Here is a 21506-nt window from a genome sequence, read left to right as displayed (position 1 = left end):
ATTTAGAGGTTGTTTTTTTCAAGTTTTGTTTCAGAAAACTTCATATATTTAGTTGCATTGAGTTCCTTAAGTACAAGGCATGTAAACAAAATTCTTCTCAAATTGCATCCACGGTGCAAATTGGTAATCCACTTATGCCTCAGGTCCTCTGGTTTTCTACCTTGAACCATTGATTCAAAAGCCTTCGATCATATTCCTGGTAATAAATTCCTCTTTATAATTTCTTACTCTTGTTCTGAATCCCTTCATAAAGTCACATTGGCTACAGTGTTGTTAAAGGCTTCCTTAAAGTGTGCTTAAGCCCTGAAGCTTAGTAAAGCCCAGGTTGTGTGCTTCACCTCTCTTAATTGGCACTTTAGTAGAGGCATCAAGGCGTTAAGGTGTGCGCACCAATGGGTTGTCTTTAAGGGCACAACTTCATCTATAGCTTAATTATAATTTGTCCATTCTTTTGAAATAATTATTAATTGTGTTTATAGTCACAAGTTTTGGTAGTTCATTTCTGTTTTTATTTTTTTTCCTCGGTGCTTTTCTTCCCTTAAGCCCATGATTTAATTACGCTTTTCGCTTAAAGCTCCAACCAACTTTGGAGTTTTTTTGCTCTTTTGAGTACTGTGATTGGCTAATGGATCCCAAACCATGACTATTAGAGTAGGTTAAGCTATTTCTTTACCCTTTTTGACTTTAAATTCAGTCCTTTATGTTTTTGGTTGTTTATCAATCCCATATTGGTTAATTGCCTACTTGAAACACTTAGTTGTTCGTGTAGGATCATAGTATGAGACAAGTAATTGGTACTGCATGAATCACATGGACTTTTCTACCTTGACATACTGAAACCATCCATCTGTTATTCTATTACTGAATCTCCTTTTTTTTTTTTTGGTCATCCTTATCTTCTATTTTTATCCTAAGTCTACATGTGAAGCTCTCTTGCCCAAAATATCGATGTGTTATGGTTGAGAAGATATTGCTCTGCACTCTAGTGGTACTTGGGAGCTTGTCCCTTTGCCTCTAGGAAAATTTCCTGTTGGTTATAGTGGATTTATGCATCAAGGTTGGTTTGGATGGTTAAATTGATCGATTTAAGGCTTGTTTTAGTTGTCAATGATTATACTCAGATATTTAGGATTGATGCTGGTGATACATTCCTTCTTCTGGCCAAGATTGTCTCTGTACTTTATTGTTTTTAGTTTGGCCGCTGTTCGTCAATGGCCTCTGTATTAGTTGAAAATAAAAAAATGCATTTTCTTTAAGGGGATCTAGAATATGAGGTGTAAATGGAGCACCCACCAACTCTTGTAGCTCAGTGAGATTCTAGTGGTCTGGTATGTCGATTAGGTCGATTCTTATATGGTGATCATAATTTGGTAAGCTCAACAAAGTTATTCAGGACTTTGGCCAGATCCGCAATGAAGATAATTATCTTGTATTTTATCGCCATTCCACTCCAAATCTTTGCATGTGTCTGGTATTTATGGTGATATAGTTATCGCATGTGATGATTAAAAGGACATCCTTAAGCTGAAGTATCATCTCTTTCAACATTTTCAGATCAAACATCTTGGCTAGTTGAGATACCACCTAGGTACTGAAGTCGCTCAATTCAGATTGGATATTGTAATTTCATAAAGGAAGTATGCTCTTGATATTCTCAAGGAGATAGAAATGACAAACTATAGGCCTATCAATGCTAATATGGATATGAATGTTAAGCTTATACCAGATTGAGGGAACCCCTTAGTGATCATGGACTACATAGGAGTTCTGTTGACAATTTGAGTTATCTTACTGTACTTGATTGGATATTGCTTTTCAGATAAGCATAGTAAGTGAGTTCTTGGATTCTTATATGACAGTCATTGATATGCGGTAATTTGTATTCTTTGGTATATAAGATCTGCTCCAGCAAAAGGATTACTTTCTGAGCATCAAGAACATGTAGATTGTTGGGTATATAGATGCAGATATTGAATAGAGTCACCTTCTAAAAATGATGTACTTCCGGATATTGCATTCTGGTTGGAGGTAATTAGCATCTGGAAAAGTCAGTTCATGGATTCTTAAGTGAGTCATTGATATGCAGTAATGCATGTTCTTTGGCGTATAAGATCTACTCCAGGAAAAGGATTACTTTATGAGGATTGAGGACATGAGTAGTTGTTGGGTATATAGATGCAGATATTGGATAGAGTCACCTTCTAACAAATGATGTACTTCAGGATATTGCATTCTGGTTGGAGACAGTTTAGCTTCTGGAAGAGTAAGAAACAAAAAGTAGTTGTAGGATTCAATGTAGAAGCAGAATACCAGACTATGGTAGAAGCTACTTGTTAGCTCATATGGATCAAGCAGCTACTGAAAACATTTGGAGATATTGATTAGATGTAACTTGTGTGATAATCAGGCTGCCCTTCATGTAGCATGAAGTTCTGTGTTTCACGAGAAAACTAAACATATGGAGATTGATTGTCATTTTGACAGAGAAAAGATACTCTTAGGAGATATCATTGCAAAGTTCGGGAAGTGGAATCAGCTTGCAGATATATCGCCAAGTCTCTTTCTTGTCCCTGAGTTATCTGCATATATAACAAGTTCAGCACAGAGTGCTAATAATATTGTGTGATTTTTGCATATTGTACGTCAATTAGAATCAGTAGGAATTAGTTAAGAAAATTATGTTTCCTGCAATTATGTAACTTTGACATAATTTCCTCTTTTAGAGTAAGTTTAAATTATTATTTAAAGCCTCTAGTAGCTTGAGGAAATTATCAATCTTCATATTCTCTCAATTCTCTCTTGTGTTTTTATTAACATTTTTTCTGGTGTGCATGATTTCATCTAGTTTAGTATAGGTGTAGAGGATTCATATAGCCGTCCCCAACTACTATTATGGAGTTAGGCATAGTTGATTGATTTGATTGTCCATGAGTCGAGAACCTTCATGCTATATATAATGAATAGGCCATACTTTAGAGCATGAACTACAGTAGCAGCTGTAGTATTTTATCCAGCATTGTTTTACTGGAATCTAAGGATTTTTTGGGTAGTTATTGACATCTTCTTGCATGATTTGAATAAATTGATTTTTAGTTATTCAAAAAAAAAATTGTAGAAGAAGAAAGATGAAGAACGCAACTAAGAAAACATGTTTATGCAGATGGTCTGTACAAATAAGTCTGAAGAGTTTTCTGTAGCTGTTGACTAATTTATTTAATATGTTTCATGATTTGATTTTACTTCTCATGTTGCTTCATTGTTTTTCAGGTTTATTTTGTCCAATTATGTGGTGGTGTTCAGAGCGTTGGTTCCTTATGAAGAGGTATAGAGATATCGTCTTTACTTCTATCTGAATTGATTATGCCCATTCTCTAATCGTTAGCTTCTAAATAGCAGGTTCTTCGTCGCCAGATATGCTCACTGCTAATGACATCACTTCGTACTGATACTGAGGTGATAGTTCTTCCATCCGAAATTTAGTGTCAGTGAAACAGATTTAAGGCTTAAGCATAAACTTTAAACTGCTGTCATCGCAAGAATCTGGTTCTCTTAATTTCTTTTGTATCTTATACATTATCCTCTGAGCAGCCTGAAGGAGAATCCGGAGAACCTTATTTTCGGCGTCTGGTGTTGCGTTCAGTAGCCAACATAATCAGGCTATACAGTTCTTCACTTATCACTGAATCTGAGGTAAATATTTAACCATTTTATGACATTTGCTGTTCCTTTTGGTGGTCATTATGGATTCTTTCCGAGAAGAAATTCCATCTATGTTGACAGACTGATTGCCTTACGTTAAGAGTATTGTAAATGATATGATGTTCAACTAGAATTAGTCAAGAGTTAATTAGATTGATTGTTTCATGAAATTAGATAGTCAGAATATTTTTTCCTATAGTATAACTTGTACATTCACTATTTAGATCCGGTAGCTTGAGGAAATATCAAGTTAAGTTTTCTCTCAATATTCTTTCCTGTGTTTTTTATTTCTCATTGATGTCGGAGCTTGTATGAGGATTTAATTGCTGCACATTTACCGATGATGTCCAGGAAGAAAACTTTGCCGCTGTGCATTTTTTTGGCGGCTGAGCAATTGATTGTCAAATTCCATGAGTGTTGGGCATCAACCAACACCAACACTAGGTTTGGAAGTTTAGGCGACCACACCCCAGAAAGCCCATTCATATAGGACCCTCATGCGCCTCCATGCACTGATCTAAGCTCAGGAAATTCTGGCGAGATCTCTGCACGCACCGCGCGTGTGCAGTCCTCTGGCGACATTCTGGCAAAATTCTTTTGATTGGGCTTGCCTCTTCATTTCAAATCTACCCATAGTTCCCGCTGCATTCCGATTGCTGGACCTTAGTTTGTGATAGTCATTCAGCTTTTTCGACGAGACTTTCTGGTTACCGGTCAGTTCTTCACTGTCTAGTCATCTTTCCACCATCTTTTTAGCATCAGTCAAGTCAACTTGGACTCTGGAACTCTTACCTTTCCATCATCCTTTTAGCATCATTTAGGCTCTACCTGATTTTCCAAATATTACGCGACATTTTCCGACGAGCAGAATGTTCCGGCAGCCTATTTGAGTAAATTTTTGTGATCAGCCTGCTTACCGTTCTGTTTGCCTATTATTTATTAACTTGATTAAATTAAACAATAAATGTGAGAGGGAGTTGAGCGGTTTGGTTACATGAAAATGAGATTCAAGAATTCAGAATGGTCGAATAGTTTCTTTACATGTGTATATTGAGTTCCTTCGACACAAAATACTTAAACAAACATCTTCTGAGATAACCTCTACTGTTCAGACAGGTAATAGCGTAGCTTGTTATTCCAAATATCCTACTTCAGTCCTTGGGCCATTATTTCAGGGGCCTCTAATCACATTTGTGGTAATAAATCCCTTTCCTCTACTACTTTTTATTTTCAATGTCTTCCAATATTCACACCGGCCAATGGATCTTAGACCATGTAAACTGGAACAGGTCAAGTTAGCGCACTTCCTTTCCTAACTTTAAATTCTGTTCTTTGTATTCTTAGTTGTCAGTTTAATCTTATATCAATTAGTCATTTTAATCAAACATTTAATTGCTCAATGGCTTTCTTCAACAACTTTGTTGTCATAGAGGAATTCAGTACGTGACAAATTATTGGTACCGGACGTGAAAACACACGAACTTTATGACCTTAGCCGAAATTGAACTTAAATATACCGAATCATACAGAAATAATTTGGTATGCTAATGGTAGAACATTTTTAAAAATCAAAAACCGAAATCTAAGTTGCTCTGACACGGCAGTTTAGGTGCCGCACCCGTGTCGACATGACCCTAGTATGGGTGTGGGTATGGTATCCATACCGGATCTGGTCAAATAATTTTGGGCACTTTGACTATGACAGACGGAAAAATTCGAGACGAGATACAAGGTGGGCGTGACTCCAATGGAGGACAAGATGCGGGAGGCGACACTTAGATGGTTCAGCCATGTGAAGAGGTGAGACACAAATGCACCGGTGAGGAGGAGTGAGAGGCTGGCATTGGAGGGCCAACGGAGAGGTAGAGGTAGGTCGAAGAAGTATTGGAGAGAGGTGATTAGGCGAGATATGGCGTTGCTCCACCTTACTAAGGACATGACCATGGATAGGAAGGTGTGGAGGTTGAGAATAAAGATAAAGGGTTAGGTAGTCAAGCATTGTCCATGTTTGTAGCAGTAGCTTTGATACATCACTTAGGCCTTATTTGTTTGCACTTAATGGAGGTTTGAATCTTAATCATTCAAATCTCAGACATTAACTGCGTTTGTTTTTAAAATTTGAATCTTAATTATTCAGATCTTAATCATTAAGTTTGTTTGTTTTTTTACTTCACAACCACTTAATGAGTCTGTATCATTAAGATCTATAACAGAGACTTAATTTCATTAAGATACTATCATCGATATTCATTAACTGCCGCCACCGCCTACCATTATCAACTACCACCATGCCACCCACCACCACCATACTCAACCACCACCACCATCATAGCCGCCACCATTGTCGACTACCATCACCCACCATCCCCACCACTCCCATCACCATTGAAGGTGTTGGTTTATGTTTAGTCAACAATGACATGCCAATTGGAAGAGTTGGTGTGGATGCTAGGAGGAAGCTTCCTCCTTTGATGTCACCCATGACATCAAGAGGAGGTAGTTTGATGTCACGAATGGCATCAAGAGGAGGTCTTTACCTCTATAAATAGATGCACTCCTTCATTTGTAGAAACCATCCCAAAAATAATACAACACATTGTAGTGAGTAGAGAGTTAAGAGAGAAATTCTCTTAAGTGTAATTGGGAACTCTCCCCTTCCTTTGTTAATATTAAAAAGGCAACTGTTCTCTGGTGGACGTAGGATTATTTTGATCCGAACCACGTTAAATCTTGTGTTCTTTCTTTTACGTTTCCGCTAACAATTGGTATCAGAGCAACAAGATTCTTTAACGATCCAAGGAGGAAGAACAAGCAAAGATGAGTTCCATGAAGTTTGAAATTGATAGATTCAGTGGACGCAACAACTTCAATATCTGGAAGATCCAGATGATGGCGTTACTGCGGAGGGAAGGTTCAATCCATGCTATTGACGGAAAGTATCCTAAGGATATATCAACTCCCGACAAGGAGAAGATTGAAGGGGATGCATTGAGTGCAATCCAACTATCCCTTGCACCTAACGTGCTTTGTGAAGTGAGTACGGGTACCGAAGAGACGGCCAAACAGTTATGGGAAAAGCTAGAAGGGCTATACCAAGACCGATCAGTGACAACAAGGATGTTGTTACAACGGCGTCTTCACACATTTAAGATGGGGTCAGGTACTTCGTTACAAGATCATTTAGATGCGTTCAATAAACTTGTCATGGACTTACAGATTGCAGGAATTAAAAAGGAGGAGGAGACGCTTGCACGTGCTTTGCTATTTTCATTGACTTCATGATATCGTGATATTGAGAATTCAATGATGTATAGCAAGGAGCCTATCAAGCTTGAGCAAGTGCGGCAGACACTTAACTCTAGTGATGTGCGGAGGCACATTGAAGGAGATAGAGATGACCAAGCAAGTGGGCTCTTTGTGAGAGGCTGGACTAGCCAACAGGGAAAGAGCAAATCAAAGCACAGATCAAAGTCTCGTGTGAACAAGAAGAATACATAGTGTTGGGGTTGTGGCAAGAAGGGGCACTTTGAACGAGACTGCCCAATGTCAAAGTCCAAGGAAAAGGCGAGTGCATCCACAGTTGAACAAGTACATGATTTTGATAATGATTATGTACTAACAACATCGTGTAATAATAATAGTAGTTATGGAAATAAATGGGTGTTAGACTCTACTTGCACTCTGCATATGACGTTCCGAAAAGACTGGTTTAGCAGCTATGAGAAAAGTGGAGGAACCGTAGTAATGGGTAATAATGCAACTTGTGCAATAGTTGGCATTGGCTCAGTTCGGGTTCGCTGCCATGATGGAGTCGTGAGGACTATTACACAAGTCCATCATGTTCCTGATCTGAAGAAGAATTTGATCTCCCTGAGTACTCTGGATGAACAAGGCTACAGGTACATGAGCGAAGCAGGAAATATAAAGGTGACTAAAGGTTCTTTAGTCATGCTGAAAGGCAAGCTGGAGAACGGCCTTTACACATTGGCCGGAAGCACCATTGTTGGCTCTGCAAATGCATCTACAGTGCAGTTATCTAATGATGACAAGGCAAGACTATGGCACATGAGACTGGGTCATATGAGCGCACGTGGACTGGAGATGTTGAGCAATCGTAACCTTTTGGAAGGTGAGAAGATCAGCACACTTGACTTCTGTGAGCACTGCGTTCTAGGGAAGCAAAAGAAGGTCAGCTTCAGCACTGGCAAACACAAGACAAGAGGAGTGCTAGACTACATCCATTCAGATTTATGGGGTCCCTCTAAACTTCCATCGAAGGGCAAAAAGAGGTATCTTCTCACTTTTATTGATGATTTCTCACGAAAGGTTTGGGTGCATTTTTTGAAGGCAAAAAGTGATGCTTTTGAAGCATTTAAAGAGTGGAAGATTTTGGTTGAAAATCAAATGGAGCGGAAAATCAAGTATCTTCGCACAGACAATGGCTTGGAGTTTTGCAATGAAGAGTTTAATGAATTCTGCAAGGTTCATGGGATCTCAAGACATAGGACTGTCAGGCATACCCCACAGCAGAATGGAGTTGCCGAGAGAATGAACAGAACTCTTCTTGAAAAGGCTCGTTGTATGCTCCTACAAGCCAAAATGTCCAAAGTATTTTGGGCTGAAGCAGTTCACACTGCTGCTCATATTGTCAATCGATCTCCAGCATCGGCAATTGACTTTAAGACTCCGAATGAGGTATGGTCAGGTGAACCCTCTAACTATTCATACTTACGAGTATTTGGGTGTCCAGCTTATTATCACGTTAATGAAGGAAAGCTTGAACCAAGGGCTAAGAAGGCCATATTCGTAGGGTATGTGGATGGAGTAAAAGGGTACAAACTTTGGTGTTTGTCTTTACTCAAATTTATAGTTAGTAGAGATGTCACCTTTGATGAATCCTCTATACTTGATCCCCGTAAAGTTTCCGTGGAGTTTTCAGGAAACAAGAACGACGAGCAGGTGGAGCTTCCGGTGGAGCTTGCCAAGGAAAAGGATCAAGAGACTCAGGTTAAAGATGAGTCAGAAGATGTAGACCTTGAAGAACTTGCTGTCAATGAACCATACACAATTGCAAAGGGGAGGGAGAAGAGGCAAACACGAGAACCGGAACGCCTTATAGATCAAGCAAACTTGATTGCATATGCGTTCGTAGCTGCACAAGAAGAGATTAAGGATCTGGAGCCCTCCTCGTATATTGAAGCAACTTCTTGCAAGGATGCTGTACAATGGCGGTTAGCCATGACTGAAGAGATGGAGTCTCTTCACAAGAATCAGACATGGGTCTTAGTGAAAAGACAAAAGGGGAAGAGGACAGTTGGATGCAAGTGGGTCTACCGAAAGAAAGAGGGAATTCCTGAAGTGGAAGATGCTAGGTTCAAGGCGAGATTGGTTGCAAAAGGATTCAGTCAGAAGGAGGGAATTGACTACAATGAGATTTTCTCTCCAGTCGTGAAGCATAGCTCAATTCGCGTGCTACTAGCATTGGTTGCCCAATTTGACTTGGAGCTTCAACAGCTTGATGTCAAAACTGCTTTCTTACACGGTGATCTAGAAGAGACAATCTATATGGATCAGCCTGAAGGTTTCCTAGCTGAGGGAAAAGAAGATCACGTATGCCAACTAAAGAAGTCTTTGTATGGTTTGAAGCAATCCCCTAGACAGTGGTACAAGAGGTTTGATGCATTCATGACTACACATGAATTCTCAAGGAGTGCATTTGATAGCTGTGTGTATCACAAGAAGATGTCTGGTAACTCAATGATTTATTTACGGTTGTATGTTGATGATATGCTTATTGCTGCTAACAACATTACAGAGATAAATGCTTTGAAGAAACTGTTGAGTAAGGAATTTGACATGAAGGATTTATGAGCTGCAAAGAAAATCCTTGGTATGGAGATTTCAAGAGAAGACGGTGTTGTACATCTTTCTCAGAAGAGGTATATTGAAAGGGTTCTCAAGAGATTCAATATGCATACGTGCAAGCCTGTAAGTACACCATTAGCTCCTCATTTTAAACTTTCAGAGTTACAAATGCCTCAGTCCGAGGATGAGGTGGAGCATATGTCAAAGATTCCTTATGCCAGTGCAGTTGGTAGCATTATGTATGCTATGGTATGCACACGTCCAGATATTGCTCAATCTGTAAGTGTGGTAAGTAGATACATGTCCAGCCCAGGAAAGAGGCATTGGGAAGCTGTCAAGTGGATATTGAGATATCTCAAAGGAGCTTCTGGTGTTGGTCTGACCTTTCGAAAAAGTGGTGGAGGTATTTCAATTCTCGGTTATGTAGATTCTGACTATGCAGGAGATCTTGACAGAAAAAGGTCCACAACTGGATACATCTTTACCCTCGTTGGCAGTGCCGTTAGTTGGAAGTCGACTCTGCAGTCGATTGCCGCTTTGTCTACGACAGAAGCAGAATACATGGCAGCAAGCGGAGGCGGTGAAGGAAGCTATCTGGTTGAAAGGTTTAGTAGCGGAATTGAGTTTGGTTCAGCTGGAATCAACTCTTAGATGTGATAGTCAGAGTGCTATTCATCTAATGAAAAATCAGAGATTTCATGAGCGCACTAAACACATTGATGTCAGATTTCATTTTATTCGAGATGTTGTTGAAGAGGGAACTATCAAGGTCGTGAAGGTTATCACAGACGATAATGCTGCAGATATGTTGACCAAGATAGTCCCACTCGCTAAGTTTGCACACTGCAAGGACTTGGCGGGGGTGTGCATCAACTGATGCAACTCCGAAGAGAACAGTTGTTAGGTGGAGGTGGTATGTTCAACAATGGTTTGATTCTTCTTGTTTCTTACAACGGGGTTGCCCAGTAAGCTTAGAAGTTTTGGCCAGAGTTGTTCACACGCACGCTCGAAACGCAAACCAAGGTGGAGATTGAAGGTGTTGGTTTATGTTTAGTCAACAATGACATGCCAATTGGAAGAGTTGGTGGAAAGAGTTGGTGTGGATGCTAGGAGGAAGCTTCCTCCTTTGATGTCACCCATGACATCAAGAGGAGGTAGTTTGATGTCACCAATGACATCAAGAGGAGGTCTTTACCTCTATAAATAGATGCACTCCTTCATTTGTAGAAACCATCCCAAAAATAATACAACACATTGTAGTGAGTAGAGAGTTAAGAGAGAAATTCTCTTAAGTGTAATTGGGAACTCTCCCCTTCCTTTGTTAATATTAAAAAGGCAACTGTTCTCTGGTGGACGTAGGATTATTTTGATCCGAACCACGTTAAATCTTGTGTTCTTTCTTTTACGTTTCCGCTAACAATTGGTATCAGAGCAACATGATTCTTTAACGATCCAAGGAGGAAGAACAAGCAAAGATGAGTTCCATGAAGTTGGCACTGCCCATCATTATAAACTACCACCACGCACCATCATCTTCCTCAATCACAACTACTACCACCACCACCCGCCATTATTAACTATCACCACCCACCACCACCATCCTCAATCATAATAGCTACCACTACCAATCACCACTAGCTACTACCCTAAACTACCACCATCAACCAAATCTACCACCAACCACCGCTTTTAGTCGGCATTCACAAACACTACCGTTAACCATCACCACCAACAACTATCATATTTTAAAAAGATATATATTTTAGTGATGGAATATTAGATTAATTAGTATTTTATTTGAATTTTATGTTTATTAATTTTCAAATAAACGTAAATTTTATACATTCAGATGTTAAAAATCAAACAATCTTAATTATTTAGTATTCAGATCTTAATAGATATCTTAACATTAAGATGTGCATTCAGATTCAGATGTCTTAATCTTTAAAAATCAAATGAGGCCTTAGTGTCCTTTGTGTATTTTCGTATCTCTGGACTTTTGTTATTATTTGTTATTGCCTTTGTTTCGGTTTTCTGTTTGCATTCGTTAGTGTTAGTTTTGTATTTTAGCTTAGGTTGTTAGATTTGGTTGGCTTGTTATTGCCCCTTCCATTTATCTTTCCCGAGCCGAGGGTCTACCGGAAACAACCTCTCTGCCTTCTTAAAGATAGGGGTAAGGACTACGTACACTTTACCCTTCCCGGACCCCACTTGTGGGATTATGCTGGGTATGTTGTTGTTGTCCTCCTCCCAAAACTTGTCATGTTATTGATTCACCTATTCAGACAACCTAGACTACATTGTCTACTTTAAATGTGAGTCATGTTAACTTGGTAAGCATACTCGTTCCTTTTCCTCAATTTACTTCAGTTCATTTAGATGTTTGTTGTCCAAGTTAGGGCAGTTCCACTCTGGGATTCTGCTACTTTGTCGATTTCGTTATGATTATTTTAGGTGTAGTTGGATATTCTTGATGGAAATCGATCATTGTTTTCCATTTTCTAAAGTTCCATGCTGAAATTGAAAATTAATTTGGGCTTCTATTTGCACTTCGCATTGTGATAGCGTGCCAAAATATTTATATTCTCCATTTTGTAGCTTATGAACTTTTATGGAAAGTTTCATCATAGGTCATCTGCTTTCACATCTCAACAAAATTAGATAGTTGAGAGTGAAAACATGCATCCCGTTGAGACTACTCGCACCCTATTTATAATCTCATGTTCTGTTGTATTTTCTGGGATGCAGTTATTACGTAATGTTATTTTATTAATCGCATGTCTTCCTCTGCTATCCAAAATGAAGTCCAACACTCTGTTTTGTTCCTAACTCGTCTTTGTTCTCTTTTATTCCTCATGCTTTGAGAGCACATGATTTGTCCATAATTTTACTTTGGAAAAGACAAGTTAGCTCCTGGTGCTCTTAACTGTGTAGTTCTAAGTTAGTGGGTGCAAAACGGATCTCAGAGCTACTCAACGACCTCCAACAATATCTTATGTTCATTGATGGTACCTCATTTGAAACTCAACCATACTTCACAGCCTTCTCTTTTGACCACCTTGATGTTTCTAAAGTATTACTAGTTTCATATTTTGGGGATTCTACCTTTATCTCTTTGTTTTCTTCCATAGCTCCAAGATCTACAACTCTACTAGCTTTTGTTTCACCATGTACAGTTCGACCTTCTATAGCTGCACCTTCTATAGCCCCACCATTCTTGATTTATCATTATCGTCTGCATTTTTCATTCGTTCCAGATAACTCACACCCAAAATCAGAATGTTTGCCTGCTATGGACTAGTCTCCCTCACAAAATCATCTTATTGCCACTCAAAAAGATATTCATCCAAGTTGTAACCCTAATCCTAATTCGAAGTTTACCTATCGGAGTTATCATCGTTTGTTGTCACCTCATTATGCCTTTGTATCATCATTTTCATCTGCTTATTCCTACGAGTATATGTGGATCTTTCTCATCCAGGCTGGCGGCATACTACGATTGATGAGATGTTTGTTTTACAATCAAGTGGTACTAGAAAGCAAATCTATTGTTGATTGGCGGTGCGCGTACGTTGGCCTTGATAGATAGATTAATCAGCTAAAGGCACATCATGTTACTAAGGTTATACACGGATTGGAGTTGTCGTGAAGATACATTTCCCCTGTGGCTAAGATACTTTAAATCGTCTTTTTCTATCCTTAGCTACTGTTTGCCAATGCCCTTTTATCAGTTAGATATCAAGAATGCTTTTCTCAACAACAATCTTGAGGATGAAATATACATAGAGCAACCACCTGGTTGAGTCTAGTGGTCTTATATGCAGGTTGCATCGGTTTGTATATGGTCAGAAATAGCCTCAAGCATGGTTGGTTAAGATTAACATGGTTATTCAGGAGCTTGGCAATGTTCGTAGTCTCACTGATCATTCTATATTCTATCGATATGCTGCTCCAAATCTGTGCAGTTATTTGGTAGTTTATTTTGATGATATAATCTTCACGGGCAATGCTCGTGGAGGGTCTACCAGAAACAATCTCTCTATCTTCACAAGGTAGAGATAAGGTCTGCGTACGTACTACCTTCCCCAGACCCTACTTGTGGCAATAAACCGGGTATGTTGTTGTGCAATGCTCAAGAAGGTATTACTGGATTGAAAAGGAGCATCTCGTTCGACACTTCTAGACTAAGGATCTTGGGATATTGAAATGTTTCCTAAGCATTGATGTCGCTTAGCCCAAATTAGGATTTGTCTTCTCACAATGTAAGTATTTGCCGGACATTCTTGAGGAGATATGAATAACAAGTTGTAGACCCATTGATACCCCAAATGGATTCCAATGCTAAGCTTTTACTAGGTTAGGGGGTAACCCTGAGTGATCTTGGAAGTAATAGGCTGTTGGTTGTAAGTTGAATTATCTCAATATGACCTTTCGATGAGTGTTGTAAGTTAGTTTATGGACTCCGTATGACAATCATTGGAATAAATTGTTTGTGTTCTTCAATATATAAATTCTGCCCTAGCTGCTTTGAAGATCGAGGCCATGAGCGGATTGTTGCATAGATAGAAGCAGATTGGGCAAGATCACTCTCTTATAGACGATGTACTTCTGAATATTATATTCTTATTGCGATGCATAATGTTAAGATAGGAGAGGAAAGATGAAAATAAATACAATTAACCTTAAAACCCCTTTTGGGAAACAAAAAAGAAAACTCAGAACCCTAACCTAAATCTCGTTAAATCCTTTCTGATGAAGTATATTCATTAAAAGATTTGTGACGTGTTGGTACAAAAATTACCACTGCTTGTATTTCTTTCTTAGTGTTTTACTCTACGCTACTACACACTTTATCTCTTTCTGTAGTTTTGTAGAGCATGCTTACTTTTTGATGTCAGTTCTGATCTTCTTAGTCTTGCTGAATTTAAGCTATTTTCCTATTTATTTGTTATGGTTTTGATCGACAACTTTATTTCCTATCTATGAGTATTTTTCACTGCTAAACTAGTCAATCCTCTTTCGGATAGGTATTTCTCAGCATGTTGGTGAGGGTTATATCTCTAGACTTACCGTTGTGGCATCGCATTCTTGTTCTTGAAATCTTAAGGGTAAGTCAAAAATCTTCTTTTTCTCTTAAGATAATTCTCCTGTAGTTATTGCTGCCAACCATTACACTGAATCTGTGAAATAGTCAAGTGAATACTAACTTCTATCTAATCTAATTTTTGTAACTTCGCCTATTTGGCAGGGCTTCTGTGTGGAAGCACGCACAATGCAAGTTCTTTTCCTTAATTTTGACATGTAAGGTTGCTCACCTTTTGATTCTTGGAATTTTCTTTGCAGATAATTGTTTGGATGAAACATATTTTTTGCAGTTAATTATAATCAGTTAAAATGTTGCTTTTTGTAAATAATTTCACCTCCTAGATTGTGAAATTATGTGAACTACCTCTTGTGTTTTTTTCGTACAGTAAAGTATGCAGGTTTTGCATCTGTGTTCATATTCTCTTGACCATATGAAGGGAAAACTAAAGTTATACCGAAAGGAAAAAGAAAAAATGAAAAGAAAATAATATGCAAAACGGAATACCCTTTATATTATCTTCCAGTGAAAATAAAACCAAAAAACTAAATCATACTTTCTAAAGACTTATTTATCCTTTTCATTTATTTATTTTTGGTTTGCTTTTCCTTTTACTCCCTCCATCCCATTTTGTTTGGCACATTTCCTTATTAGTCTGTAAAAAAATGACACATTTCTATATTTTCTTTATGAGAGCTTTTATAAGTATACAAATATTATGTCATGTTTTCTTATTAAAAAAACAAATGTTATGTCATGTTTAAGACCTCATGTTTGTCTTGTAGCAACACACATGTTATAGCAAATTTAAGAAAACAAGTTTAAAAATCATCATTTACCTCAAACCTTCGTGTTGAGTCAAGCTATGCGAAACAAATTGAATCAAAGGGATTAGTATTCTAGGAAATATTGGGCTTGAAATTGATTAAAAGCTAAATTTAGTAGTGTTTGTAGTAGCAAAAGTAACTTGCACTCCTTTCCACTAACAAAGTTCCTCTCGAGAGAAGGTTGAACGTTATACCACTTCCTCTCTCTCGTTCCATCATGAATATGAATGGCAAATCTCTCGTCAATTGTCGCACTTTTTTTTTTGAATAAGGTAAAGATGTGGAGGTCGAGTATTAGGGTTGTAGGTTAGGAGGTAGTTGAGTTTTGCCTTACTTCGTACTGTTGTGAGACTAGTCTGTTAGGGTTTTTGTCTAAGATAGCTAGTGGCAATGTCGTATCTTACTATTTCGCTTTTTAGTGCCGAACCTATTTACTAGCTATCGCTTTTGCTTTGCATCTTTCTTCTCGATTTCATGCTGTTCCTATTTTCCTATGATTTCTGTGGTGATATTGATATTGTCTCCTTTTGTCTTTTTGTCCTCTTGAGCCGAGAGTCTTTCGAAAACAGCCTGTCTATCCCTTCGGGGTAGGGGTAAGGAGTGCATACACACTACCCTCCGCAGACCCCACTAGTGGGATTTCACTGGGTCGTTGTTGTTGAATAAAATAAAGTCTTATATATTTATCAGTCAAGTGTATGCTAGTATAAACGCCAGGGTACACCAAAAGTGGTCCTCATAGGTTGTGTAGAGATAATAAAGTCAATCATGGCCTCTGCACGGTGAGTCTCACATTTGCATGTTGCTCCAAAAAGAAAGCAAAGAAACACAATTAAATATGTTAGAAGTAAAGGCGCAGGAAAAAATATCATTAATATGCGTTACTTAACTATAATACAAGGAATTTATATCTATACTACACATATTCCAGTGTATACATAAACTATCTAATTCTCCCCCTTAAGCCGCTGCGTATAAATCATGTGTACTGAGCTTGTTACAAATGTAACTAATACGAGGACCAGTGAGGGACTCGGTGAAAATATCTACAAGCTGATCATTAGACTTCATAAACTTTGTAGCAATATCTCTTGAGAGTATCTTTTATCCGACGAAGTAACAGTCAATCTCAATGTTTAGTTTTCGTGGAACACCGAAATTGACACAACATGAAGGGTATCTTGATTATCACACACAATTAGCATCTGATTGATTTCACCAAATTTCACATCTTTGAGCAACTGTTGGATCCAAACTAGCTCACTATTTGCCGTAGTCATTGCTCGATATTAAGCTTTTGTACTAGACCAAGCAGCCATATTCTGTTTCTTTCTCTTCTAATATACCAAATTACCTCATACTAAAACATAATATCCAGATGTAGGATGTCTATCAGAAGGTAATCCTGCTCAATCAGCATCTCTGTATCCAACTTTATGTTCATGGCCACGATCCTCGAACAACAGTTCTATGCCTGGGGCTGATTTTTTATACCGAAGAATCTAGACAGCTGTATCCCAATGACTATCATAGGGAGAGTCCATAAACTGACTTGCAACACTCATAGGAAAGGAGATGCCAAGTCTAGTCATTGTGAGGTAATTCAACTTAGCAACTAGCCGCACTATATCTTGCAAGAGGCTCCCCTTATCCTGACAGAAGTTTAACATTTGGATCCATATGAGTGTCAATGGGTCTACAACCCGTCATTCATGTCTCCTCAAAAATGTCTATGGCATACTAAAGCTAGTGATGCCATCGTGAAAGTTGTCGGTAATAACACCTTCATCAACATAAACCCACAAATAAATATACAAATTTGGAGCAGAGTGCGGGTAAAACACGGAGTGATCAACTTCACTACAAGTTATTCCAAACTCCTGAATAACTGTGCTGAACTAATCAAATCAGGCTCGAGGAGACTGTTTTAGACCATAGAGTGACCGCACAACCCTCATACAACGCCATTAAACTCCCCATAAGCAACAAAAAACCAAATGGTTGCTAAGCCATGGATAGAAAAAGGTGGATATATGCTATTTTGGCCACGAGAGAGAAAGTATCACTGTGATCAAGCCCAAATATTCGAGTATAACCTTTTTGCCAATGAGGTGTGCTTTAAGGCGATCAATTTGACCATGTGGACTAACTTTGACTGCATACACCCATCGACAACCAGTAGTAGATTTACTTGGAGGTAGAGAAGCAAGCGCCCAAGTAACACTAGCATGTAAAGCAGACATCTCGTTTATCATAGCATGTCGCCTTCCAAGATGAGATACACTTCACTTATGGACTTAAGGATAGAAATACAGGACAAAATGACACAAAGGCATAACGAGTTAATGATAAACGATGATAATTCAAACCAATATAATGTGGATTAGGATTAAGAGTGTATCAAATACCTTTTCGGAGTGCGATTGCTGGACTAGGAGGAGACAAGTTCGCAGTATGTGAAGGATCCGGTACAGGACATGAATTATTTGGACGTGATGCTGGAAGCTGACATCGACGATAAGTCAAAAGTATGGGAGCTGTAGAAGATAGGTGGTGGAGCTGTAGGTGGAGGTAAAGCTATAGCTGAAACTGTAGGTGATGAAACCGGAGCGGCAAGTGATGTAGCGTGGAGGAAGGTGAGAGAGCGATAGTGACTGAATCTCCAAAATATGAAATTGGTTTAGAAATATCTAAGTGATCATATGGACCGTGAAGTATGACTGGTTTTCAGAGAAGGTACATACGGGAAAGTATATTTTTCGATTTAGAGTCCTATTTGAACTATGGGGGACAATAAGGAATTTGTTAACACTTCTATAAGGGACAACACTTCTCTTTCACAAATAAGTGCTATAAAATTGGATGGGGCTGTACGTATCTTGGTTGGTCAAGATCTTATTTGCTTTTTATTAAGTTTAGAAAGTTATCGGGTTATATTACTGGAAAAAAGAAAGCACCTTGTTGTGACTGATGGCATCTATAGTCAATAGGATTCTGACAATTCCCTACATATGACATGAATTTAGAATACTATGCACCTCGAATTTCTAAACAATATTTATTGCTTCATACTACTCAAAAGATTTGAAAACCAACTAAGCGCACTTACTCTCGCTAGGGAAATGATGCCTAGATCTTTGAAATTTGAAATAAGATTCATTCCACTAAGCAAGGTGAGTTGGCTATCACTGATTACTATTCTGAGTTAACTGGGTTATGGCAGGAGATTGACTACTATCAGGATTTCCAAGCAAAGTGTACTGATGATGTAGTTCTCTTCCAAAAATCGGTTGAAAATGAAAGGGTATATGATTTTCTGGCCGATTTGGACCGAGTATACAATTAGATCAGGGTTCAAGTTCTTGGTAAAATTCCTTTTCCTTCTCTTGAGGATGCATACTCTTATATTCACCAGGAAAAGAGCCGACAACAGGTCATGCTTTATTCAACACCAACCTAGAAGTCCTGGTTAACTATGTCTCATGAGCAACCAAGGACATTCACTTCTGATAAAGAGCACCTGCACTATGATTGTTGCTAGATCAAAAAAAGAAATCTTTATTTTTCACAGAAGTATATTTTGGATCTCTTGAACGAAACTAGTATGAGAGGTCGCAGGCCATCAGAATCGCCCATTGAAAGCAATCGCAAGTTACAAACAGGAGTTGGAAAGTCAGATGACAAAGAGAGATATCAGAGGTTAGTAGAAAGACTCATTTATATCTCTTACATTAGACAGACATAGCCTATTCAGTTAGCTTGGTGAGCCAGCTTGAGATCCTCATATGCTAGTGGACATTCACATTTTGCGGTATCTGAAGTTTGCTTTAGGAAAAGATCAGCTTTTCTCCAAACATGGTCACCTCCAGATAGAAGCCTTTACAGATGCAGATTGAGTTGGATCTCTAGATGACAAGAGATTTACGTATGGTTACTGTACACACGTAGGAGGGAACTTGGGTACTTTAAGAAGCAAGATTGCTAGATCATGTGCAGAGGCAAAATATAGAGCTATGGCCCAGGATGTCTGTGAACTTTTGTGGCTACAAAAGCTATTAGAGGAATTGAGATTGTCAAAGAAAACATTCTTGTATTGTGATGAAAAGGTTGCAATTGGTATAGCTCGTAACTCTGTTCAACATGACCGAACGAAACAAGTTGAAATTGATACACTTCAACAACAACGACAACAAACCCAGTAATTCCCACAAGTGATCGACACTTTATCAAAGAAAAGATTACAAGTGGTATCTTGAGTTTGCTTCATGTGTCATCAGAGAAATAGCTAGTGATGTGTTTACAAAAGGCCTCAACAACCAAACCTTTCATACTTTGATCTACAAGTTGGGCATGTGTGACATCTTTGCGCCAACTTGAGGAGGAGTGTTGACTAGCTTGATTGTAGGAGGCTTGATTGTAGGAGATTTGTTTTCTTATTCTAATTGATTTGCTCTAATTTTGTAATTGATTGTAACTGATTCCGTTCATTAATTAGTCATAGGACCTCCCGAATAAGTAGCCTTGCTCATTGGATGTAAATACATGCTCATATATGAAAGATGCCTTTTCTTCTTAAATTCTACGATATCTGAAGTGAAATTTATCAAAATTCTTATACCATTGCAGGCATAGTTTGGATTGTGTACAAGCTCTGTAAAATGCAATTGATTTTACCTATCTAAAAAATATCGAGTTCCCCTATTCTCCGTTTCCCCCCTTTTATGCATATGTGAACGTATTTGGTGTATGCAGGCATCCAAAAAACACAAATGTGGTTGAGGGTATGGTAAAGGCTCTTGCTCGTGTTGTTTCTAGTATCCAGGTGCACAATATGGGCTCTACACTTATTTACTTTATACCTAATCCATCTTTTATTTTACCTGTTTTATCTTGCTATTTCCACTATCCTTAAAAAAAGGTTATGCTTTGGCTCTGCTAGTGCAAATTTACAGTATTTGTGTCTGTTATTGTTGTATGTCTTACTCTTAGATTTTGTAATAGGTTGAGCAATCTCTGCCTAGATTTTATTTTAATTTTCTAAGTAATATGCAAGTTCTATTGATTGTCGCTTCAAGAAGGTGCCTTCCCCTATACACTCAAACCATGTCAAATATAACATGTGTATCTTTTATGGAAGTATTAGAAAAAATATCAAATTATACTTTAGGTTTAAGTAAGGACAATCTCTCACATTCTTGGATATGTTAACCCCGTTTCTTATTTGAATTTCTAATTCCTCTTACTCTCGCCATTTTCTATTTATGACTTTTCGGATCCTTCCACTTTTCTTGCGGATGGTCAGCAAATTGATCTAAAGTGTAGTCTTTGCCTAGATTGGAATTCTCTACCTCCATCTTCCCTTTTCTATAAACTAATATGAATGCTGGAAATATGTTTCACTCTACTATCAGTAATTTTGCCAGTGCGGATGATTTCTTTGCTTCACCTCCTAATCAAGTTTGATAGCCACAACAATAATTCTATGATCTTTAAAAGTTGCTTTAACCACAGCTGTAACAGTACACCCAGGAGCTTCAACCATATTGCTCACTACTGTGGCTTTCATCTGATCCTGTGGCAACCAACAACTGGCAAACACCAATCCGTTAGTAGTCATACATTTGAATTCTACTCTTCCTTTTTTTTTTTTAACTACCTCTCTTCTGTTTCCAGAGGGAATTCTAGGTGAGAGTATATACAATTCATTGTCTTGAACTTTGGGCCAAAGGATACGTTCCTTTTAGTATTAACTCACTTCCGTGTTTCTCATATTTTCGGATGCAGGACACAAATAATAAGTGTAACTATACACATTTTAAAGTACATTAACTATCTAACACGGGAAAAGAGGAATAGCAGTCTTTTGAAGGATGGACAATGAACTTGTAGAATTGAGAGATAACCTTTTGTTTTTAGTAGATTTTGATGCTGCAGCCACACAGTTCATATTAGCTTAGCCAATTAGGTATAATCTCTACTTTTTTTTTTGATAAGTAGTTATATTCTCTATTTCTTGAATACAACTTTTCTAG

At 38.2% G+C, this 21506-nt stretch overlaps 1 protein-coding gene across 9 annotated transcripts in view; it reads left to right on the top strand.

The window, feature by feature from the left end:
* Window positions 1-21506, top strand: part of LOC104248151 (uncharacterized) — a 72153-nt gene that overhangs the window by 5295 nt on the left and 45352 nt on the right. For all 9 annotated transcript variants that reach the window (XR_011402764.1, XR_011402763.1, XR_011402762.1 and 6 more), the window contains 6 exons: window positions 3268-3322; window positions 3397-3453; window positions 3589-3690; window positions 14592-14672; window positions 14813-14865; window positions 20227-20296. Coding sequence is in view for 3 of the 9 variants with exons in the window: in XM_070159964.1 (XP_070016065.1) it covers window positions 3268-3322; window positions 3397-3453; window positions 3589-3690; window positions 14592-14672; window positions 14813-14865; window positions 20227-20296 (418 nt within the window). In the remaining 6 variants the exon portion in view is untranslated. The remainder of the gene's footprint in view (window positions 1-3267; window positions 3323-3396; window positions 3454-3588; window positions 3691-14591; window positions 14673-14812; window positions 14866-20226; window positions 20297-21506) is intronic.

The sequence above is a fragment of the Nicotiana sylvestris genome, chromosome 10, assembly GCF_000393655.2.
Source record: "Nicotiana sylvestris chromosome 10, ASM39365v2, whole genome shotgun sequence".
In the NCBI taxonomy this organism is placed as follows: domain Eukaryota; kingdom Viridiplantae; phylum Streptophyta; class Magnoliopsida; order Solanales; family Solanaceae; genus Nicotiana; species Nicotiana sylvestris.
This window is presented reverse-complemented; position numbering and strand designations above follow the sequence as displayed.